At 40.3% G+C, this 25,539-nt stretch overlaps 1 protein-coding gene across 2 annotated transcripts in view; it reads left to right on the top strand.

The window, feature by feature from the left end:
• The first annotated feature begins 3,388 nt into the window (after positions 1-3,388).
• Positions 3,389-25,539, top strand: part of LOC143277157 (E3 ubiquitin-protein ligase UBR5-like) — a 152,915-nt gene continuing 130,764 nt past the window's right edge. Inside the window, exons 1-4 of one of the 2 annotated variants that reach the window (XM_076581914.1) lie at positions 3,389-3,570; positions 5,651-5,780; positions 20,520-20,654; positions 21,661-21,810. In XM_076581914.1, coding sequence (XP_076438029.1) covers positions 5,669-5,780; positions 20,520-20,654; positions 21,661-21,810 — 397 coding nt within the window. In that variant the 5' untranslated portion in view covers positions 3,389-3,570; positions 5,651-5,668. The remainder of the gene's footprint in view (positions 3,571-5,650; positions 5,781-20,519; positions 20,655-21,660; positions 21,811-25,539) is intronic. The other variant, XM_076581915.1, reaches the window with a different exon arrangement.

Here is a 25,539-nt window from a genome sequence, read left to right as displayed (position 1 = left end):
GGAAGAAACAGTATTGAAAAGCAAGGACCCTGCTGACGCTCTGACTCGGATCGTTTTAGATTGCGCCAAAGCAGCAGTCCCATCGTCTACCTCCAAGCCTCAGGGTCCCTAGAACGCCCTGGTTCAACGCGGAATGTCGGGAGGCCCGCAAGTCTCGGAAGAGAGCGCAGCGACGCGTCTTTCGGAGACCGGAGTCCGATAGCGTTCGAACCCATCAACAGCTGAGGGCGAAAGCCAGGTATGTTTTTAAAAAGAGCCAGAGGAAGTCTTGGAGAGATTTCTGCTCTTCCTTAACCTCCAACACACCCAAGAAGAAAGTGTGGAGGGTTTTAAAAAGAATTAAGGGCAAAAACGCATGCCCGACCTTCCACCATCTTAAACTTTCAGACGCTCTGGTCACAGAGAAGAAAGCAGTTGCCAATTTGCTTGCCTCCACAATAGAACAGAACTCGAGATCTGCTAACAAATCTGCTCGCTTTCTTAAAACCAAAAACCTGTCAGAAAAAACACCATGTAACTTCTTTTCCGACAACACAGAGAATTACAACCTTCCTTTCACAATGAACGAACTTAAATCTGCCCTTCAGACCTGTACGGATTCCTGTCCAGGAATGGACGAAGTCCATTATAAACTCCTAAAGCACCTTCCCCAAACCTGTCTGGACACCCTGCTTAAAGTTTATAACCACATCTGGGTCACAGGCTTCTTTCCACCCTCCTGGCGGAAAGCCCTCATAATCCCGCTGCCGAAACCGGGAAAAGACCCCTCGAACCCCTCCAACTACCGCCCAATTGCACTGACCAGCTGCGTCTGCAAACTGATGGAGAAGATGGTCAACGGTAGACTGATGTGGAAACTAGAGACCGACGGCCTTCTGGCGAAGGAACAGTGCAGTTTCCGCAAGCATCGCTCTACCGTTGACCATCTGGTTCGTCTGGAAACCACGATAAGAAATGCTTTCGTCAACAAACAACATGTGGTGGCCATATTTTTTGACCTGGAGAAAGCTTACGATACCACGTGGAAGTTTGGTATTCTCTCTGACTTGCACAAGCTCGGCTTCCGAGGACACCTGCCTCAGTTCATCCACAATTTTTTACAAGACAGACAATTTCAGGTGAGAGTCGGCACCACCCTGTCCGACATTCACGAGCAGGAGCTGGGTGTCCCGCAAGGGAGCATCCTGTCGCCGGCTCTTTTCAGCATCAAAATTAATGACATCGTTCAATCCGTTCAGAAAGGATCGGACAGCTCGCTGTTCGTGGATGATTTTGCCTTATATGCAACCGGCAGCACGTACGCCAGCATCCAGCGACGGCTTCAGCTCTGCGTCAACAAAATCCAGTGTTGGGCAGAGGAGAATGGCTTCACGTTTTCGTCCTCCAAAACTAAATGCATCCATTTTCATAATTTTCGCCAGTTCTATCCGGACCCTGAAATCCGTCTGGGAACATCCACCATCCTGGCAGTCAAGGAAGCCAGATTTCTAGGGGTCGTCTTCGATCAGAAGCTGAACTTCCTCAGCCACATTAAACAGCTGAAAATATCTTGCCAAAAAGCCCTTAACATCATCCGAGTTGTGGCACACACGAACTGGGGTGCTGATAAGAGAACTCTCTTGCACCTCTACAGAGCCCTGGTTCGGTCCAAACTGGATTATGGAAGTGTGGTATACGGCTCGGCCAGACCGTCCTATCTGAAACTGTTGGACCCTGTACACCACCAAGGGCTCCGTCTCAGCTTAGGTGCTTTCCGCACCACCCCTGTGCACAGCCTGTACGCAGAGGCGGGGGAACCGCCTCTTTCCAACCGCAGACTGAAGCTGACCCTGAACTATTATCTGAAATTGTTCTCGGAACCTACAAGCCCTGCTTACGACGCTGTATTCAACAACCCTTTCGATAAGAAATTTACAGACAACCCAAACTGCATACCTTCTCTCGGACTCCGCATTCAGCCGCACTTAGAAAAGGCCGATCTGGATGTCGGTGGCATCTCGGATTTCTCTAAGTTCCCTGACAGCCCTCCGTGGACCTTTACAACACCTGAGGTCCGATTCGATCTGGCCTCGTACCGTAAGGACACCACCAGTTCTCTGGCCTACAGAACCTACTTTTCGGAACTGTGCCACAAATTCCCCACTTTTCAAAGCATCTTCACTGACGGTTCCAAGTCAGAGGACGGAGTCGCCGCATCTGCGTTCTGTCCCGCCTTTCCTGACCGGCCCTCAACGGAACACATCCTGTCTGACAGCTCGGTGTACACCGCGGAACTGACCGCACTGGTTCTGGGGTTAAAAATGGTTCTCTCTTCGAAACAGAAGAGATTCATGATCTTTTCCGACTCCTTGTCAGCCCTGGAGGCGATCGCCTGCAGGAATATCACTCATCCCAAACTGCTGGAATTTTATGAAACTTTTACTCTCGCAACGAAGAAAGGATACGAGGTTGTGTTGGCCTGGGTTCCCGGACATGTTGGCATTCGTGGTAACGAAAGGGCGGACCTGCTGGCCAGGAACGCTGTAAAGAAAGAATTGTCCAGATCCTTTGTGCCATATACAGACATGAAGCGGAAGGTGAACACCTACGTTAAGGATCTATGGCAAGAGGAGTGGAACACCCAGACGGACAACAAGCTCTTCCAGATCCGTCCGGACCTTCGGCGGTGAAGAACAGAAAGGAGGAGTCTGTGCTGTGCAGACTGCGCGCGGGGCACACTTTTTTTACTCATTCTTACTTGTTGAAGGGGGAAGAGGCCCCTCGATGCATTCCCTGTGACGAGCCTCTCACCGTGAAACACGTGCTCCTTGATTGTTGGGATCTGCATGACGTTAGACGCAGACATTACACAGCGGTTTCTTTGAAGACTTTGTTTCGTGATGTCCCTCCGTGGGCGCTGATGGACTTCTTAAAAGAAGTGAACCTTTTTAACCAGATTTGAAGGTTTTAAACTATGGAAGTTTTTTTTAACTTTGGAGTGGAAAGTTTGAAGTGGTGACTCGTTTTAATTGGTTGTTTTTTTATCCTTGTAGTAGTTATTGATGCGGCGATAGCCTTGAGATGGCCTTAGTGGTCGGCGAGGCTCTAAGCACCATAATTTCATTTCATTTCATTTACTTAATGTAATTTATGAGAAACATATTTACTGTTCTGTGTGAGCAACATACATATGGCTTTAGTCTACCATCATGTGTCAGTGTAGTGATTACCTTTTTTTTTTTTTAATGAACAAATCAAGAACTAGATGTTCAACTTGCAGTTGCGTTTGTGAGATATGGAGTTGAAAAACTAGAAATCAGGTGAAGAGAAATGTAAAATATGCTTTGAATGCCAACATCAGTTTTTGAGCCAATCTCTGTTTTGTGATTTCATGACTGTTTTGATCCCCTGCGTTTTGCCTGTTTTCAGGGGAGCGAAGAGGTGTTTGCCATCGACCCCCTCCCTCCCCGCCCTGCCTCGGCAGACAGCAGTCGTGACAACATCGCCCTCCTGCCCCGCAGTCCCCCTCACCCTCATCCCCAGGCCCCGACCCATCAGGATGATGATGATGGGGAGGGGGCAGCAAATGAGGTATGGAGTGAAGAGGAGGAGATGAGAGCAGAGTTGAGATAATGAGGGGGATGGTGATACTTGATATTAGATGTTTGGGATTTATGCTGGGGAGAGGTTACTAATGCCTAAAGATGTCTAAAGATGCTAGGCATCATGTCTTTGTATCCTCCATATTTTGTTGCTTGCTTGTTTTTATCATTACCTCCCACCATTAAAAAAAAAAGAAGTTTGGAGCTTTGTGAATTGTTATTGATAGATAGAAGTCACTCCATAGATCTTCATGATTATCCTGAAATACATTTTGATTATGATACCAGATTGCCCTCCTTTGGCGGAATGTAGAAGACTGTTGCAGAAAGGACTTGTTGGACTGTGGCGAGGTTGATTGCATTAAATCCTGTTGACAGTTTCTCTTTGGTGTTGGTAACTGATCAATGTCTGAAGTTTTCAGAGTACATATATTCCAGTTCCAAAGTACATATATTCCAGTTCTCAGTAATAGCGAAGGTTAACACACTTTCAATGACTGTTCTGTAGAAATCAACCATGATTTCTTTTCTAATTCCAAAGTTTCTTCGGTGCCTCTTGGATTATGAAAGGGGGAGTAGGGGTGATTTTGGGTGCAACCAGAAGACAGTGGCTTGTCAAACCTGGAGTAGAATGTGTTGAGTTTGTCTGGAAGAGTTCTGTCAGTGATTTCAACTGTCTGGTGGGTCATTTTGTAATCAGTGATGTTATGCAGTCCTGTCCACACATTCCTGGAGTTGTTTACAGATGAATTTTCTTCTAATTGTTTCCTATATAAAAACATTGCCTTCTTAATGTATTTTTCAACACTTCTTTTTGCCTTAGTGTGGACTATTCTATTATCAGTTTCACGAAAAGTTCTTTTCCTTTAGTTTTTGCCAAACAGTCCCAATAACCAAATTTTGTCATTTGAAAATATTTTGATATTTTTTGTTGGAATGCACAAACTTTCACAGAAAGAAATGTAATCACACACTGTGTCAGCATATTTATTCTAAGTTCCCTGCAGGGTCTTTAAAAATACTCTGGTCTGTACATTCGAAACAGTCCTGCAATGTCTCTAAGGCAGGGACTGACCATTGTTTTACAGTTTTAACAACTGGTTTTTCAGCTTTTAGTTTTTGTTTGTATACCAGCGCCAGATATATCATGCTGTGATCAGACTGTCCCAAAGGCACATGGCGGATTGTGTGTTAGGCTGTCTTGATGGAGGTGTAGCAGTGGTTGAGGGTCTTGTCACCACATGTTGGGCAGTCCATGTGTTGGTACAGCTTCAACAGTTCTTTTTTGAGACTGGCTTTGTTAAAATCACAAACAACAATGATGGAGTCGGGGCCAACTGTTCTCGCACTTGCTAATTTCGTCTGTGTGGTGGAGAGGTTCGCTGTGGGATGAAGAAATTTTGCATGGAAGGTATAACAGTTGGCACTGGATGGTAAGAAATTCCACGTTGGGGAAGTAGGCACGTGATAGCACTTTGACATCGGAACACCAGAATGTGTTCACGAGGAAACACACACAGCCGCCCCTCCACTTGCCTGAGTCAGCAGTACAGTCAGCTCTGTGCACAGTGAAGCTTGGTGGTTCAATGGCTTTGTCAGGGATGTCTGGGTTAAGCCATATTTCAGTGAAACAAAACACAGTGCACTCTTAATAAAGTCTGACCTCGTCTGTATGTTACATGTAAGTTCGTCAGTTTTGTTGTGTAGGGATCTAACATTCAGTAGGAACGTACTGGGTAGAGGACGGTGAAAATTTAGTTGGCATAACCTTGAAAGGGCCCCACCTCACTTTCCGAGTTTCCTTGTGGGCTGAGCCTTGCATGTTGACCAGTCGGTGTTCATTGTGGACGGTTGATGTGTATGTTCAAAGCCAAATTGACAAAAATGGTGAAAAAAGAGCAGAAAATTTGTTTGACTGAAAGAAGTTATAAGGCTTCATTTGAAGTGAGTAAAGACTTTTGTAAGAAAATACAATTTGAAAGAGCTTATTAATTTTATCTTGAATTTCCAAGTGGTCCTGTCTTCTTTGCTTTTTTGTTTTGACAATGAAATCATTGTGAATGTTTCAGGGTGAAGGAGGGGAGGTAATGCAGGTGGATGAGGACCACTCTGATCATGAGGACCGCCAGTCAGAACACTCAGACCATGACAATGACCCAGAAAACGACCGTGAGGCCCCACCCCCTGATAACGATGATGGTATGACCGCAGCTGGAGTTAGGATAGTGGTGGATTTCTAGCTTTAAGTCTTACATCTTTCCACTCTTAAGTATGTAAGTATGCTGCACCATAGCAAATTATTGCTTTCTTGGAAATGTTTACATCGGCTGTGGTGGATGTTGTTGAAATAGAAACTACAGCAAAAACACTGAATTTTTATTTTCTTAAGACAAAAAAAGAAAAAAAGAAATAAGAAAGGTTAGTTTAATTTTTGTCACCCGGTAAATATCAGCTCATTGGTTGAATATATGCTTGATGTGCAACAAAAAGTCTTAACCAGTTGAGTGCCAGATAATTTTGTATATAAAAAAGTGCTCTCCCCATGCCAGGAAATTTTGAGGAATTGGGGGTAATAGATTAAAAAATTCTAGATTAAAAAAAGATCTAGTACAAAAACTAAGGGAGATGCAGGAAGAAAGTAAATGTTTTTTTTAAGAAAAATAAATGTAGATTCTGAATCTGAGCTTTTTTTCCCCAATCTGTTTGATTGTAGATAACTGTTCAGGCAAGTGAAGATAATAATTTTTGTGCAACAAAAAGTTTGTTTCCACCTCCACCGAATGGCATCCATAAAGAAAACAAACAAAATACAGCTGGAAATAGCATATCTCTAGAAGAAATTAAAATTGGCTACAAGTCTATGAAAGCATATCACACCTCGAGTAGGCATCTAAGTGAATAACTGTCCCAGCAGTGACAAGCTTGGGTACAGCCAACATAAAAAGTCAATCATGTTTTCAGAAACTGATCAGGCAAGCTTTTTGACAGCTATGAGCTTTCCCGAGTTAGAGGGTGAAGTTCTTTGATGACATTCACTCCCTCCAAGTTGCACATGGGCGGATTGAAGTGTCTGCTGTGCATCCAGCTTGCCTCCTCTTCAAACAAGTCAACCGTCTGATACAGTGACAAAAAGCGTTTAAAAGAAAAAGCACGTGTTTCACGTCCATTGCACGTTCAACCATGTGTTTTATGAAGATCTTGGAGCATTGGTGGTTGTCTATTTCCTGCAATATGAATTGAAATGTGAGTACACTGGCCTCCAACTGCCACGCCCACTTCCACACCCTCTGGCTGGCATTTGACCTATCGTCTTATGGTAAGAGCGCTGGATTCCCACCTGAGTTTCCCCAAGTTTTATCCCTGTCGCATCTTGTGAGTTAAGGGTGGAGATTTTTCTGATCGCCCAGGTCAATATATGTGCAGACCTTTTACTTGCCTGAACCCCCTTTGTGTATATATGCACGCAAACGATCAAGTACGCATGTTAAAGATCCTGTAATTCATGTCAGTGTTCGGTGGGTTATGGAAACAAGAGCATACCCATCATGCACCCCCTTGAAAACAGTATGGCTGTTAGCATGTCAAGGTAAAGAAACAAAACAGTCATGCATGTTAAATGTTACAAGTCTGTGCTACTGTGCGTGTGTGTGCATAACTTAAACCTAATTGAATGATACAGGAAACAAATGATGAGCACCCAGTGGCAACTGTCAGTCGGCTCTAACCAGGAAGGCAGCCTGTTGTGCAAATGACTCCATGTTTGTACAGCGCTTACAGTTTGGTCTCTGACTGAGGATAGGTGCTTTATCAGTATCCTTGTCATCATCATAGTAAGAATGTCCAGTTATAGAGTTTGGTCAGTGATATTGTTGCTGTTGTTTTTGTTGTTGTTGTTGCTTTTTTTAAGATATTCAAGACATTGTGGAAAACACAGGTGAATGGACCAGCAAGGCAGAAAATAAGAAAGGGGGAGAGAGAGAAAAAAAAAAAAGAAATGGAAAGGGACACAAACAAAGAAAGTGGTAGAGAAGAGGACATTTCTAGCAGAGCAATTTCCTGATGGTTGAGGTACTATTTATAATGGGGGCAAATTCACTTTCTTTTAGCAAATATAAAATCTCTTTTCCTCCCAGCTGTACATAACTACACTTTTCACTTCAAGGTTGTCTAGGTAATTATTACTTTTATTACTGATCTCCTGTCTTGCATATTAACCGGATCAGTGCATATAATACGTCAGCTGACGTCTTAAAAAAAGTGTTGCCATAGTGCATATAAGACGTCTGTTGATGTCCTACATATGTTACCATTTTTCCGTCATTGGAGTTTGGTTCAAAGCACATGAATGACTAGTTTGATGTGTCTGGATTATGAAAATACTATCTGAATGAGCATTCATCAGGTGAAAGACCCTTCTCTACTCTATAATGATTTGCTAACTGGGCCACGTGGAATGTGCATGGAAAGAGGGTTGCATCATTTGCAAAAAAAAAAGGTGTTGAAAATTTTGTCCAGTAAAGGAAGTGGTCCCAGTCAGCAGATTAACACAATTTTGAAATCTGTGCTTATGATTATGGATAGATGGTGTGTGTCCATCGAGATCGATGATGACCATCGTTGTCATCCAGCTGGGGGATGGGGGGAGGGTGGTGGTGGGGTGGGGGGGAATATGCTCATGAATCTATCTGTGAATGCGCAGATGGCTGAATAGTCCAATCTGCGCACGAAATGTTCGCTGACAGTTGGGGCAGACAAAGACCGGCATACCATTGTCAGGGAGCTTGTTTGCCCGTGACTTTCTGGCCTGCCTCTTCTGAACAGCTGCAGCAGTCCTGTTGGCCTCGCACAACTTGGCGCCTTTGTGCACAGTAGCACGCCATTTGTCACGGTCCACTGCAGATTCCTCCCAGGAGTCAGGGTTGATATCAAACGCTTTCAGACAGACTTTCAGAGTATCTCTGAAGCGCTTCTTCTGACCTCCGTGTGATCTCTTCCCTTGTTGCAGCTCGCCATAGAAGAGCCTTTTGGGCAGCCGATGGTCTGGCATGCGTGCCACGTGTCCAGCCCAGCGAAGCTGGGACTGCATCAGGATGGTGAAGATGCTGGGAAGGGTGGCTTTTGCGAGCACCTCTGTGTCTGGGGTCTTGTCTTGCCACTTGATGTTCAGTAGCTTCCTGAGGCATGTTGTGTGGAAGTGGTTCAGCTTCTTGGCATGTCGTTGGTACACTGTCCAAGTTTCGCAGGCGTACAGTAGTGTGGGGAGAACTACTGCTCTGTAGACCTTTAGCTTGGTCTCAAGACTAATGCCTCTTCTGTTCCAGACATTTGCACTAAGTCTACCAAAAGTTGCACTTGCTCTTGCAATCCTGACGTTCACTTCATCGTCGATGGTCGCATTTCGTGACAGTGTGCTGCCAAGGTATGTGAACCGCTCCACCGCACTGAGTCTCTGACCGTTGACTGTGATGTTGGGCTCAACGTAGGGTTTCCCTGGGGCTGGCTGATGGAGAACTTCAGTTTTCCTCGTGCTGATGGTAAGGCTGAAGTTCCTGCTGGCAGTGGCAAACTTGTCGACGCTGAGTTGCATGTCAGCTTCAGATCCAGCGTTGAGGGCACAATCATCAGCAAACAAAAAGTCTCTGATGATGTCTGTCATGACCTTCGTTTTTGCTTGAAGCCTTCTGAGGTTAAACAACTTACCATCTGTTCGGTACTTTAGGCCGATTCCAACATCGCCATCTCTGAAGGCATCAGTAAGCATTGCAGAGAACATGAGGCTGAACAGCGTTGGAGCCAGGACGCAGCCTTGCTTGACACCATTTGTGACAGCAAAAGGAGCAGATGTTTCGCCTTTGTCCTGGACTCGAGCCTGCATGCCTTCATGGAATTGGCTGACCAAGGAAATAAATTTCCGAGGGCATCCGTACTTGGCCATGATCTTCCACAGTCCCTCTCTACTCACGGTGTCGAAGGCCTTAGTGAGGTCGACATAGGTGGAGAACAGATCAGCATTTTGCTCCTGACATTTCTCTTGCAGCTGCCTTGCAGCAAACACCATGTCGGTGGTTCCGCGCTCTTTCCGGAATCCACATTGGCTCTCAGGCAAATGACCTTGGTCAAGGTGTGCTGTGAGGCGGTTTAGTAGGATCCTGGCAAGTATCTTGCCTGCGATGGAGAGCAAGGAAATGCCCCGATGGTTATCACAGGCTTGCCGGTTCCCCTTTCGCTTGTACAAGTGAATGATAGATGCATCTTTGAAATCCTGGGGGATCGTCTCTTCTTTCCACATGAGTGAGTACAGCTGATGGAGCTTCTCAGTCAGCACAGTGCCTCCATCCTTGTAGACCTCTGCTGGTATGGAGTCTGAGCCAGGTGCTTTGCCACTGGATAGCAGACGGATTGCTTTCTGGGTCTCAAGAAGTGTTGGCGGATCGTCCAGTGCTTCGTTGATGGGGACTTGTGGGAGACGGTCTATGGCTTCATCATTTATGGAGGAAGGGCGATTTAAGACACTGTTGAAGTGCTCAGCCCAGCGTTCGAGAATTTTCTCCTTCTCGGTGATCAAGGTATTCCCATCTGCACTGAGGAGGGGGGATGATCCTGAGGATGTGGGGCCGTAGACTTCTTTTAAGGCATCATAGAACCTCTTCATATTGTGCCTGTCAGCATATCCCTGGATCTCATCAGCTTTGTCACTCAACCACTTATCCTGCATCTGGCGTAACTTTTGCTGAACAGTCCTGTGGATGGCATCGTACACATCCTTTTTTGATGTGGACTTTGGGTTGCTCAGGTAGGCTTGATGCAGACGGCGTTTCTCATCCAGAAGCTGCTTGATTTCATCACAGTTTTCATCAAACCAGTCTTTGTGCTTTCTGGACATGGGTCCCAGGGTCTCTGAAGCTGTACTATAGATCAGCTCACGCAGGGTCCTCCAGTCAGACTCCACATTCTGGTTGTCAAGAGAGGCGGATTCCAGACGATCTTCCAGCAGCTCCACAAAGGACTGTTTGATGGTGATGTTTTTCAGCTTAACGATGTTGAGCCGTTTTGGAGCCTTCTGGCCTTGGGGGCGTCTCTTGGGCTGGATTCGAATATTCAGCTTCGAGACTACAAGGCGATGGTCTGTCCAACACTCGGCGCCACACATGGTCTTTGTTACACGTACATCTTGCCTATCCCTTTTCCTGACGATGACATAATCGATGAGATGCCAATGCTTTGAGCGAGGGTGCATCCATGACGTCCTGTTACGGGTAGGGAGGCAGAAAACTGTGTTGGTTATCAGCAGTTCGTGCTCTGCACAGGTCTGAAGCAAAAGCAATCCATTTGGGTTGCAGTGGCCCACACCATGCTTTCCAATCACTCCATCCCAGGAGATGTAGTCAGAGCCAACTCTAGCATTGAAGTCCCCCAGTAAAGGAAGTGGTCCCAGTCAGCAGATTAACACAATTTTGAAATCTGTGCTTATGATTATGGATAGATATAGCGATGGAGAATGACCTCCCTTGCTTGATGGTTTGAACATGAAGGTGAATGACAATGACAGTGATGAAACCGACAGCCCATTTGATGGTAATTCAATCTGTCTATCCAGTCAGACAGTGTTTTTGAGCAAGTTGCTATGACTGACTGAAGACATGCAGCGAGCATTGCAAGAGAGGGAGGAGAGGGGGAGGAGTGACGTAATTTGACTTCTGCATACATTTTTTGTGTTCTTTTCTTTATGCCTAGGACATGTGAATTGCCTGCTGGCATGTTTTGGTTTGTATGTCTGTTACTAGGTAGGTCTGGCCAAATTTTCAAGTTCATAGCAGAAGCCTCATGAATGAATGAGTGCAATAAAGTAAGAAGCCACACCATATTTGTGACCCTCCACCACGGAATGAGTCGCTTTGCACCAGAGGTCGATTTTTAGTTATTGGCATATCATAAATCTGCAATAAATGAGCTTTACAGCAAACAAAAAACGTTTGTAAATTGGATGATTCTGTGAAAAGTTATTGTGATTTGAAGTTCTAAAGTCGCGAAAGTAAGGAACTGAGAAATCAAAGCCCGAAAAGTTTTGGAACATGTTCATAGCAACCACATACTTCTAAGCAAGATGTGTTCATGAAATTTGGCACACACATACTTAGTGGCAATATCCACAATTACTCAAAGTGTGAAAGAAAAATATTGAGTGCATTTGATTTTATTCAAATAAGAATTTTCTTATTTTTTTGGAAAGAATTGCGACTGAGGGGAAAGTATACTTTTTTAATCAGCTCAACATGACTAGAAACATACCAGTTTTAAGATTAGTTTTGTTGTGGTATTGTTCGTGGTCCAGTTGCTATGAAACATTTGCATTGTATAGAATGTGTACTAAAATTTATGCCAGATTAAAGGGAAAAAAATGCGAAATCATGATGCCGAATTATGTAATTGTTATGATTCAATGTGCTCACTGACTTACTGTGCTTGTGATATTACTATAATCCATGCAACAAGCACAACAAAATAACAAAAATAGATCCATACAACAAAACTGCTCATAAAAAAGGTACAAATTCATGTTTATTCATTAATTAATGCTAATAATGTTAGATTAAATATCAAACAGTAATTTCAGTTTTGTACATCTACATCACAACTTTCATTCTTTACATAGGACTTTACAAAATGCTTTACTTCTGGTTCCATCTATTTTATCAGAAAATAAAAAAGAATACACTTATACATTTATTTATTTCATAATATAATCAGATAAAGCAGTTTACTGATAATAAAAGTATGAAATAGTGATTATTAATGCTGTATCACTGAGTATCAGTGTGCATATCAGTGTGCATGTGCATGACATGCTGCAATGCATTAAGTTACTTTATGCATAGTGTCATGTCAAAGACCTGCACACTGATATCATTTATGTAAATGTCTATGCAAAACTTTACAATTCCATACATGTACATCTATACAAAGTTTGTAAAAAGAAAATAAGTTTGCAGACTTCATGGTAAATTTATACTATAAATCATAGTACATTAACAGTTGGCCACAAAATCACTCACTCATAGATGGGAGTTCACCAGCAGATAATTCTTTTGTTGACAGTGTAGTTAATGTGGTGGTGTTGCCTTTCCTTCTGATGACATGACTTGCCAGCAGTGATCTTAGAATTATTCATTGGTGAACAGGCAGGCATATACATTGATATTATACATCAAAATTGATATTATTGTTGCTGAAAGCTGAACGACAATCCTGCGTCGTCTGCTTTCGAAATCAGCGTCGCCTTCGTATTCACTGAGATCAATTTCATGACCATCAGCCTAGTTGGAATGGTCAGTTCCATCAATGAAGTACTGGGTTAGAAATTCAAAAATGTCGTCTTCTTCACTTAATGGCAAAATGTTTGCAACGCAAGTGTATCTTGTCGGGAAATATAAAGTACCATCATATCTTTCAGGGCTGAAAAAAAAGTTGAACTATTAGTAATACTGATAGTATTTACTGTTGACACAACTACATTTATTCACCTCAAAACAACAACACCACACACACACACACACACACACACACACACACACACACACACACACACACACACACCAACCTGACAAACATATACATAAAATATCCATTGAAGCAAATTCTTTGAAACTGAAAACTGTTCATAATGTCATGCCCTTGTACCCATGCTCAGTTACATGTAATGGGTAAACTGTGAAGGGACCGTGTGTGTGTGTGTTTGTGTGTGTGTGTGTGTGTGTGTGTGACACATTGTGTGTGTGATACACAGTGTGTGTGTGTGTGTGTGTGTGACATGTAAACACATTGTGTCACACATTGTACTGGTGTGTGTGTGTGTGTGATTTTCTTTTAATTTACACTCTGTTAATTTCCTCAGATTCACTTTATTATTTTAATCATTTTTATTCCACATGTCAAACAGTGAATTTCTGTACCAATGTACAGACAATAAATCAGTCTTGAGTCAATCATTGCTAAATATAAATTATCAGCAATTGATTATTGGTTATACCATCATTACATTTCAATATTTGTCAGTGTGTGTAAAATCTGAATGCTTACCTTCAGACACTTGAGCTATATGCAGTCCCCCAGTCACTTTGCTTGCATTTCCTGGTGTGAGCTGTGAGAAACACTGTTCTCTCACTTGAGTGCAGCAAGTCAGTCTCACTCGTTTCCATGTCAGTCACACCACTGATGACACCTGGCATATGTGATTTCAGCAATTACAGGCGAAGGTTTCCATCCTTTCTGTATCTAGTGCAAATGTTGATTCGTCATCTACATCAAAATTGATATTATTGTTGCTGAAAGCTGAACGACAATCCTGCGTCGTCTGCTTTCGAAATCAGCGTCACCTTCGTATTCACTGAGATCAATTTCATGACCATCAGCCTAGTTGGAATGGTCAGTTTCATCAATGAAGTACTGGGTTAGAAACTCACAAATGTCGTCTTCTTCACTTAATGGCAAAATGTTTGCAACGCAAGTGTATCTTGTCAGGAAATGCCCAAGTCTGTGCTTCCGTTCACTGCGACCATGTTTATTAAAGTTAGCGTGCTGAATGGCTGGTTTCGTCACGTGGTCTCTCTCCGCCAATAACAGAGGGGGTTTTCCTTCATAGTGACGCATTGTTTATGTAGTGTGTCCTTATTTTGAAAGTGACTATTGGCTCGTAGTTTAAAACTTAGCCAATGAGAAGAACATAGATGGGAAGATACCGACTTGACCTTTAAAACGATGTATGATTTGACTGGTCGATTCCAAGAGATAAGGGAGGAAAAGCTTGTCAAAGTTGATCGATTTTGCGAAGTCATAGGCGATCAGAATGATGGGTTAGGTATTTTAAGCACACTTTTAAGGCAAAAGAAGACACAATTATGCCTAGATACTTCAATATGAGATAAAAGAAAGCCTAAAGTTTACTATGAAGCCAAAATCTGAAAATCAACAACATGACCCCCACCTGCCTAACATCGCCGCTAGCGGCGAAGTTGGTCAGGGACAAAGCGACTCATTTCGTGATGGAGGGTCACATTTCAAAGCAATATCTCAAACAGTTTTTGAGATATAGAGTTTTGAATTTTAAAAAAGAATGCGAATTTAGCCAATCTCACAAAATGGCATTTTAGGACCCGTGTGCAATTGCCACTAATGCATTCTCATAGTCAAAACCCTTCATTTTGATCAGTATAGTACGCAGAAGACCTCATATTTTTTTTAGATGGCTGTTAATGTTATTGGCTGAATGCCAGTGTCATAAATTCTAAGGAAAATGCTTATTTTCTGCATGTCCAATCCTGCAGTTTTGATGCTAGCGTTACTAAAATGACAAACTCAAGAACTATTGCATCTGAATAAACATTTAAGATATTTTCAGGTTCAGGAGAGACTGTAGACTTAGAAGACAGCAAATGTTAAAAATAAATCTTGATAAATGATAGCTTTTGATAACATTATATGAAAACAAGAGAGGCAAGGCCTTCAAGACTCACTTGTGATACACTTAAAAACAAAACAAAACAACTAATCATTAAAATGTGTTCTGTATTTGTTATTATAAAGCTTCAGTTTAAACAAAAAAGAAAAGAAAAAAAAGTCCTGAAGGCAGATTCGAACCCCGGGTATTCGGGTGAGAAGAAACTGTCTTACCCAATACACTATCCTGGCTCCTTAACTGACATTCAAAAATTTAATATTTAAACATGATTGTTTAAGGGCGATGAATCGATTGCAGTATTCGCAGTGAGAATGCTGTTTAAATCATATTATTCTGGTGTATCTTGGGCATTCAAAAAATCTTTAAGTGCAATTAAAAATTCCTTTTAAGTCCACGGTAAAGGAGACGTGGCTATCGCCGCAATCACACTGCAACATTTAGTTGTTTTCTCTGGATCTAGATAGATGTACAAGTTTAGTTACGCTCGCTGGGAATGTTCGACACGGTCAATTCAATTTCTCTTTTATGTTCATTCTAGTTTTATAGTTTTAAAGTTGATATGAAAATTGAGTATTTTGTTAAATTAATATTATGTAGAGTCAAGTACGAGTACTTCTAAACATCATATGAAGTGAAAAGGACTTTATTTTGAGAAAAGTCAAGACTGGAAATTTTTACGTTTCATCAAGGGTACTAACTCTCATGGTTTATTATTTTTAACTGTGAATTCCAACTGATTTTGTTGATATTTTTATGGCAGTTTGGGGCATAATCCATTAAGTGATGAGGCGTTCACAAATCTTTCTCTGAATAAATATTTATCATTCTCCTTCTCCAACTTTCCATCACATGTTGTCGTGTATTGTCGATTGGATATAGGAATGAACAGGCAGGTCAACAACTTGAAACAAAATGGCATCCTTCGTATTCGCGAGGAATATGAGCACACGCTTTGAATATGTATAAATAAGCGTATGCAGTTGATTTTTGCCCATGACCTTCAGGGATCAGCCAATAAATCTATAAAGTCCACTCGTAGTATTCATTTTAGTATTTTCCGAAAAAGACCACTTGGGCGAATGAACATAGTGAAAGCCCTGTACACCGAGAATAAAACACACAAGCTTTTTATGTATTGAGTATAATTTCAAAATGTAATGTTTAAGATGAGAAAGATCAGTTTAAAGCAAATAAACCCCCCTAGCATTAATTACAGATTAATTTCCCTTTTTTGCTATCTGCACCAGACATGCACTAGAAATATAACTTCCATGCTTAGCAAAAGAAGTTCCTGTTTGAGCAAAAAATGATAAAAATGACTGCTCCTGATGCTGTGTCAGAATATCAGATCAAAGTGCCAAGTTTAGAGAATTTAAAAAAAAAAAAAAATATATATATATATATATATATATAACAGTAAATTCAGTTTGCATATAATTTGGCTTCTTTAAAAAAAAAAAAAAAAAAAAATGTGTGCCCATCCCTGAGGGATGACTGGAAAGAACTGAATTTTTCCTCTTTTTTTTTCTTTTTTTTTTCTTTTTTTACACCAAATTTGGTGTCAACTGACAAAGTATTTGCAGAGAAAATGGCAATGTTAAAGTTTACCACGGACACAGACACACACTCACACACACACACACACACACACACAACCAAACACTGGGTTAAAACAGACTCACTTCGTTTACACAAGTGAGTCAAAAATTTGGAAACCAACTTTACATAACTTATTTTATTGACTCACTTGTGTAAACAAAGTGAGTCTATGTTTTAACCCGGTGTTCGGTTTTGTGTGTGTGTGTGTCCGTGGTAAACTTTAACATTGCCATTTTCTCTGCAAATACTTTGTCAGTTGACACCAAATTTGGCATAAAAATAGGAAAAATTCAGTTCTTTCCAGTCATCTTGTTTAAAACAATATTGCACCTCTGGGATGGGCACAAAAAAAAAAAAAGAATGAAGCCTAATTATATGCAAACTGCATTTACTGTTATATTTATATTTTTTGTATTCTCTAAACTTGGCACTTTGATCATCATGATATTCTGACCCAACAGCTAGAGCAGTCATTATTATCATTTTTTGTTCAAACAGGAACTTCTTTTGCTAAGCATGGGAGTTTTATTTATTTTGCAAACGTTTTGGTGCAGATAGTAAAAAAGGGAAATTACTCTGTAATGCTAGGGGACTTAATTTGCTTGAAACTGATCTTTCTCATCTTAAACATTGCATTTTGAAATTATACTCAATACATAAAAAGCTTGGATTTTTTTTTTTAAGTGTATCACAAGTGAGTCTTGAAGGCCTTGCCTCTCTTGTTAAGTATTTGAATGATAGGTTTCATAATTTTTTTTCAGTTAATATCATCTGACATTTTCTTTCTGACAATGAAAGACAGCCAAGAACTCCGTCAAAATAGCAGACGAATTTTTCAGTGAGATGTTCAATTGGTCTTGTTCAACTTTGTGATCGCACAACATACATACTCTATTTTCTTACTTCTGTTTTATTTCACACACACACACATGTATATATACATATATATATATATATATATATATATATATATATATAGACAGAGAGATAGAGAGAGCTCTATAATATATATATATATATATATATATATATATATATTACACAGAGAGATAGTATTCATCACATACATACAGAGTGAGAGAGAGAGAAGAAGAAAACATAATCAAAATAACAATGCCTGTATGCATTGTAAGACTGTTGTTTTCTTTCAACCTTTTTATACTTCAGCACTGATATTAGTTTAGCTGGATGTCTGCATGTACTTTAGAACTGGTACGATCAGCTGTGCTAATTAATAGTTTTTTTTTTGTTTTTTTTTAAGGAGAAATCAGTGGATGCCTAAAAGTTCTGCAAGTGAGCAGGATAGTTTCAGCATCCCTGGAAGGTTCTTTCTTTTTTTCTTTTTCTTTTTTTCTTTTTTTTTTTTTGTCTCTCTCTTTTTTTTTTTTTTTTGTTCCTTCCATCATCATTTTTCTCCTTTCTGTTGTCTTTTCTTTTTTTTCTTTCCTCATGTCTTTAATCTGTCCTTTTCCCAATGGCATGTTCAAATACCTACAAGACCATGCAACATATATTACACATACATGATGGCTTCACACAAAATCATATTCCCTGAAAGAGAGGCATGGTATACATACACACACACACCCTCTCACTCTCTCTGTGTTTCCTTTACTCACTCAATCCCCTCCCTCTCCACAAGCTCTACACCTAAGTACAATAATATGTATGTGCACACTGAATACTACCCTCAGGATTTTTTGTGGGCCTGACTCAGTGTTCTGGTATCTTAACGGATACTGATCATAGGTTACGTAGGCTGAGTTCTGATTCAAAGATAAGGTCAAGATTTTTGCACTTGCCGTATTTAAATTTGGAGATGGACAGTTTTGCTATTAACAATATCGTATTGATTTCCTTTCGTTTTTCATCAGTTGGAGTGTCCATTTTTGTTGTACCAAACAGAGCTACTTTTTCATCCATGGAAATCAGCGTATTGTAACGTGTGAGAATGAGTTGTTTCACATGTTTCCAAAAGGAGGAAAGTTTGGGGCAGGAGTAAAAGGCATGTTCAATGTAATCGGTTTCTTGGCACCAGTTACATCTGTTTGTGTCCGTTACACCCATTTTAGCAAGCAGAATATTCGTTGGGTAAATATTGTGTATGAATTTGAAGTGAAGTAACCTCAGTCGTAATTCTTTCGTACATTCGTATGCTAATTTGAAGTAGTCGCTTATATTGATGTCTAGCTTACGTTTCCAAAACTGAGCTGCACATATTTCATGGTTTTGTTTTCGGGCGAATGTTTTCCTTATTTGTTTATTTGACAAGGTAATGAGGTTCCCCTCTTTTGTTGCAATGTCGTTTGGATTTTCATCGTTGTGGACATCATTAGCTAGATGGAGTTTCCATGTTTGTGGGATTGAGTTTATTATGGCATTGTATTCAAAAAGAAGGCCAGGGTCAGCGCCTAATTTACGCACTATTTCTTCATACGTCATTATATTTCCGTGCCGCCAAAGGTCCTGCACGACACGGATTGCTAATTAATAGTTAATAATATGCATAAATAAGGAAACAATAACATAAATTGATGAATACAGCAAGCACACACACACACACACACACACACACACAAATCCTGAAAAATATCTAAAAGGAGAATCATTTTTAGCATTAATGGAGCACATTATCCCCGATCATTTGTGTAAACAAAGTGAGTCTATGTTTTAACCCGGTGTTCGGTTATCTGTGTGTGTGTGTCTGTGGTAAACTTTAACATTGCCATTTTCTCTGCAAATACTTTGTCAGTTGACACAAATTTGGCATAAAAATAGGAAAAATTCAGTTCTTTCCAGTCATCTTGTTATGCCAAATTTGGTGTTGATTGACAAAGTATTTCCCCCCATATTTGAATCAAAACCTCAACAACGTTGAGCTATGCGACAAGACTTCCACGAAGCCAGGCATTGAAACATCAGATCTAAAGATAGATCTAGTTGATCAGTGGTATAAAGAATACGAGGTCTCCACTTTTTTGTTAAAAGTTTTCGGGTCATTTTATAAAGCATTTTAAAGATGAAAGAATGATTTTTTTCAGTGGTGGGTTTGACTAGAAGATTTATTTTGTCTGGAAGCACAGTAGACTGTCAAGAAAAATAGGTAAATTTTGAACCACGTTTTTATAAATCGAGTAAAATATATCAACTGGAAACTTAGCCCACATAAAAGTAAAAAAACGTGATCTTTTATTTGGTAGGTCTCTTGAGTCAATTGGTTGTAAGGAGCAATGTCCGTAACTGATTTTTGTCACCAACCCTCTCAGACCAGAAGCAGACGTCGGCAGACTTTTTACCACGCTGCATTTTGAAGAGCGAAGGATACTCCACTTCTGGCAATCAGTTTCACTCACACTGTCTTGCACACAAAGAAACACTTACAGTAACGAACAATGTTTTCAGAAATTTTAAACTCCAGTCCAGTTGGAGTTGGTATCCTCCTTTGATGTATTACAATTAATGTTGTTATTTATATTTACATTGTTGTAGGTTAATACTTGTTGATATGCATATACATATTCTCCCTCCCATGACATCTCATTCAATACACACCACAATCTCTTTAGACTTTTTCTTTGAATAATCTACCTTTCCTCTGATACATGACATGAACACTTTTTTACACTAATATTCACATTCACTCCCTTTCCTTTATCCACTACTTGACTCCTTTCCGTCTAAAAACACTTATAGTGAATAGATGTTAAACTGAAGATAAAACTTTATATCTTATTTTCTTTTACATGTTTCTTTCTTTTTATGTTCTACTGGATTGGTATTGATGCTTTTTTCAGCCTCGACATGGCCCTTCGCAGTTGGCTGGTCTATAAGCAACAATAATGATGATGATTATGATGATATCCATGATTTGGTGGCTGTGGCAGGACCTGGGGAGAGTGACATGGATCTTGACCTTCTAGCCGAGTCGGAAAGTGACAGTGAGAGCAGCCACAGCAACCAGGACAATGTCAGTATCCAACGCAGCGCTGTTACTGCGGCAACTGCTGGCTCTGATGCAGGTGATGGAAATGTTAAAGTGGAGAATGTTGAATGTGAAGAAAATCAGTAAAGGAGGGTTGAGAGGGTGGGACTAGGAGGTGTGGTGTTGTGTTTGCTGTGTGTTTTGGACATGCGTGATTATTTTTCTTTTTTAATCTTTGCCATGTCACTGCAAGGTCTGTTATAAGAGGGAGAGGCTTTAATGCGAAAGGTCACCCTGCACTGTTTTAAGCACCAAAGGGAGCATAAGATGGATAGTAACAGATGCTCTACACACAAAAAATATTAATTGTTGTACATTTAAGTTCCAATGAGAAAACAAAGATGATTGTGGTGAGATGTGTTTTTTAATTGACTGTTTCTTCCCTGGTCTTTAAAGTTTTGGCTTGCTCTCTCCTTGTCTCTCCTTGGGATGGATGGTGATATGGTGTTTGGTTGGACTGTTATATATGGGCTCCGGTACAGTATTCGAAGTGATAATGACGAACAAACACACAGACAACTGAACACCAGTTATTACATACTACATTGTTTACACAAGTGAATCAAAAAGGAAAATGGGGGAGAAATGCAAGAATGAAACAGTTCAAAATTTGCAAGTGTGTGTGTGTGGAAGTTAGTGAGTGGGTGAAGAGGGAATGAAATGCAAAGAACTTTGTGCAGATCGCTGGAAAATTGTGCTATATAAATGTCCATTGTTTTATTATTATGATTATTAGTAACACACAATGTGAGTATGTAATAATCCTGTGTTTCAGTTGTCCATGATGTCTTTGTATGAATTATCAGTATGCATGTATGTGTGTATGTCTGTGGCTAACTGTCATTTTCTCTGGAAATACTTTGTCAACACCATATTTGGATTGGTAATGGATTGTTTGGAAATAAGGCATTTTGTGCCAGTTTGGGATAGTGTTTTTCTTTGAACAGATTTGATACCTCTGTGTTATATCTGTGAGACTACCTGTCATTCATTCTGTGAAAAATGAAGCAGCAAGTAGTGTTGACAAATGTGTGAACATGCAGGTCTGGGAAGCATTCCGCGTTTCTCTGAGGAGGACTCTGGAGAATCGTCTAATCAGGAGGATGAGTACGACAGCGAAGCAGGGGAGAGTGAGGAGCATGATGATGAATACGTCTACATGGATGAACAGCTGGAACGTCGGTCCACCACAGGTGAAGTGACTCCTTCAGTACTTAGTTCTATGATCATAATGTTTAGGTAACAAGGCTGAAGGAGATTAGTCTTTTTTTTTCTTTTCATTCATTATGTTGTTTCTCTTATTAGATTTACAACTTCACTTTAATGAAATCTATTCAGTAATTTTTTTTTTTTTAATTGTGCTTCTATTTATTTCAGATATTTTATATTCCAGCCTCCATCTGTTGTTTCCTCAAACTCCCCAGGCAACCCCTTCTCCTTCTTTTAACCATTTTATTTTATTTTATTTAAATGATCACAGTCAAATGTGAAAATCAATACTTAAACTGGAAGTCCACAATCACCAGTTTAAGTGACAGGACATTGAGCAGAATTCCTTCCTTCTTTCTTTTCATTTTCATAATTGAGAGAGACTTTGTTGACATGAATAGTTTTCATCACTCCTGCCTTGAAAGGATGTGAGTATCATTATTTTTCATGAGTTACAATATATTACATGAGTTAAAATATACTTTATAGTTATGCTATGCAATGTGTAAGTAGGTACTCCAAACTGATGTTGAAGGTCAGAATATCAGCAACTGTGACCAAATGTTGTTTGATCTATGTGTTAATTTTCATCTGTTTGACCGAATTACTTTGGCCATTTGATTGTGAACTTCCCCACCAGAGCCACGATCGCGTAACATCATGCTGTCTCCTTCATGTCAATCATTTAGTATATGGCGTTGTTATATTTTTATTATACCAGCTTAATATATCACTCTGTCGCTTTTCTTGAGTGGTCAATTCCAAATTATTATCCAATCAGATGAAAGAAGATGAAAGTAGCCTCGTTTTGATACCTATTTAGCTGTGGTCGAGCAATTTATGTAATGTGTACAGATTAAGTGAAATGTTTGAAGATGATTTTAAACATCATTGGTTCAACCAGTCAAGTTTGTAAATTGATCCTTTAGCAGCAAAATCGTTACAATTATAAGCCCCAGTTTTAATCTCACGCGAAGCGAAAACTGTTAGAGTTGAGTTGGTGGCGCTGCAACTTCTACTCATGCTGGAGCAAAATGGCTGACGCTGCACAACGCAGTTTGACGAGTGAAAGTGTTGACATTTTGGCAACTTCAGACTCATCATCAGTGCCGTTGATACCACTTGTTGGTAAGTATATTTATTCATGGTCATTTTTGAATATTCTTTTTGCTATAAAATCGATTATAGTTTGAGGATTGTACAAAGACAACCCCGATGTTTCGAACAAAAACAAAATGGGAGTATCACTGTGGGCAGCTTTAGGGTAGGGTGGAAGAAAAAAACTATTTGATTTTAATGAGCGTAGACAGATTGTTTTGATGTCAAGTTGCCACTTAAAAAATGATTAAAAGAAAAGTATGTGAAGATTCATACACATAGATGAAATATTTCAGACTAAATTTCAGCATTTTTATAGTCATGTGACCTATGAATTTTCTACTCGTTCTTTCAGTCGGCACTTCATTGCTTAGCTCTCACACTCAGCATGATCAATTGGTGTTCTTCACCAGTAAATAGATATATAGAATTACAAATAAAGAAATAATTGAATGAATAAATAATCCATTAAAGTAGCCAAGTTGGTTCTTTATATATATACAAAAAAAAAGATCTAAATGAATATCAGTGTAAAACAGGGTCACAAGCATGTATGCGTGCGCGCTCACACACACACACTCTCTCTCTCTCTCTCTCTCTCTCTCTCTCTCTCTCTCTCTCTCTCTCTCTCTCTTACACTTCAGTCAAAAGAGAAAAGGAATAAATGAACTGATGAAAAACAAATTCCATTAAAGTTGTCCAGTTCCTTTGGCTCTCAGTTTTGTATTTTAGTAAATGATAGAATGTTCAAATGAATAACAGTAAGAAATAATGGTTTCTCTCTCTCTCTCTCCCTCTCTCTCTCTCAAGGCTTCAAAAGAAGTATTTCTTTTTTGTTCTGGTAATAGCTGCAATTAAGGAAAAAATAAGGAGAAAAGACCCAGCCGCTTCCTCCTGCACCAAAAAAAAAAAAGCATATGGAAAGATTTTAGGAATGTGGTGTGTATTGTCCTAAGTTGTCATCAGAATGCACAGCAGCCTTTTGTTGAAAGAAACGCTGCTTTCTACACAATTTACAGAGAAAATGTATTTAGCTTCGAGTTTACTGGGGGTGGTGGTGTTTTTTCAGCTTCTGTTTTGCCAGTTTTTAGTTATGTCTGATATTTGCTAGAGTGTTTGGTTGAATTTATATCCAGAGTAATAATAATTCAGTATATTTAGCAATAAGGTGGACCATTTTCATTACATGTTCATATAATTTTAAATTCTTTACTGGTTAACATTTTTTTATTTACATGGAAAAACAGACAGAAAACATGCTCTCTCTTTCTCGCTCTCTCTCGCTCTCTCTCTCTCTCTCTCTCACACACATGCAGATTTCTTTATCCAGATGCATGCATGCTAACATCAGTGCAAATTTCTTTTTCCAGCTGGCAACTTGGTTTGATAACCTCTTCCCTGATGTGAGCTATAACCCCAGTTGATGTACAGTGCAGTGGAAACATTGATGAAGAAGGTTCGAGATCTACAGAAATGTGACACAGAAATTAAATTGGTCCAGATGGTCCATCCTAGTTGCTCTACAGTCTGCGAGCTCAGATTCAGATGAGCCACAAGACCCACAACCCAAACAAAGGAGACAACAAAAGACTGCTGATGGAAATGAAGACCAGGAGCCTTCAGCTTTACTGCCCAAGGACTATTTCAAGTTCACAGCTGTGGACGATGTTGCAGACACTGAAGCTTATTTTTTGCCTTCCAGTGGGATTTTGAAGTTGTGCCTGTTGGCAGATACTGGGTGGTGCCTGCATTTGAGGATATTCAAGAGCGGTATGATGCAATCAAACACCTATGATGCAATCAAACGCTGAACATAAACTGACATAAATTTTTACTCAGTGCCTTTGATTTGCAGCAGCCGTAGAATTAAGTCAAATCGTTGACTGTACTGTTGTAGCCTTCCCACATCCATTATCCTGCACTCAGAAAGTATCTGCCCTCAAGAAACTGAGACTGTCCTCAAGAAGCTGAAGCTGAAGCCCTTCACCAAACAATCCCTGTAATGTGAAGGACCAAACCCCTGCTCATGTCCTGCAGACCAGCCCCCTTCCTTCTCAAGGGACTCAGAATCACTCTAGGGCCAACAATAACCCTCCTGCACAGCAGGCTCAACACCTCCAAACAGGAATTTGAGGCTGCAGCATTTTTTTGTTTTTGCAAGTTGAGATAATGTTGTGATGTGTAAAGGAAGAAGACACTGAAAACTAAAAATTACTATCTAGTTCTTAATCAGAACCTTAAGCAATAGTGCAGTAGCCGAGTGGTTTAAGCGTTGGACTTTAATTCTGAGGGTCCCGGGTTCGAATCACTGTAACAGCGCCTGGTGGGTAAAGGGTGGAGATTTTTCATATCTCCTAGGTCAACATATGTGCAGACCTGCTAGTGCCTGAACCCCCTTCGTGTATATACGCACGCAGAAGATCAAATACGCACGTTAAATATCCTGTAACCCATGTCAGTGTTCGGTGGGTTATGGAGACATGAAAATACCCAGCATGCATGAACCATGACAGACTCATCGGCAAATCGATGTTGGTCGTGTAACGGAAAGGAGAATGTTTGGATTAACCCCTAGGCTGCCTATATGACGAGATAACTCGTCATCGCAAGCATGT

This window comes from Babylonia areolata, chromosome 33 (genome assembly GCF_041734735.1).
Source record: "Babylonia areolata isolate BAREFJ2019XMU chromosome 33, ASM4173473v1, whole genome shotgun sequence".
NCBI classification, from domain to species: Eukaryota; Metazoa; Mollusca; class Gastropoda; order Neogastropoda; family Buccinidae; genus Babylonia; species Babylonia areolata.
This window is presented reverse-complemented; position numbering and strand designations above follow the sequence as displayed.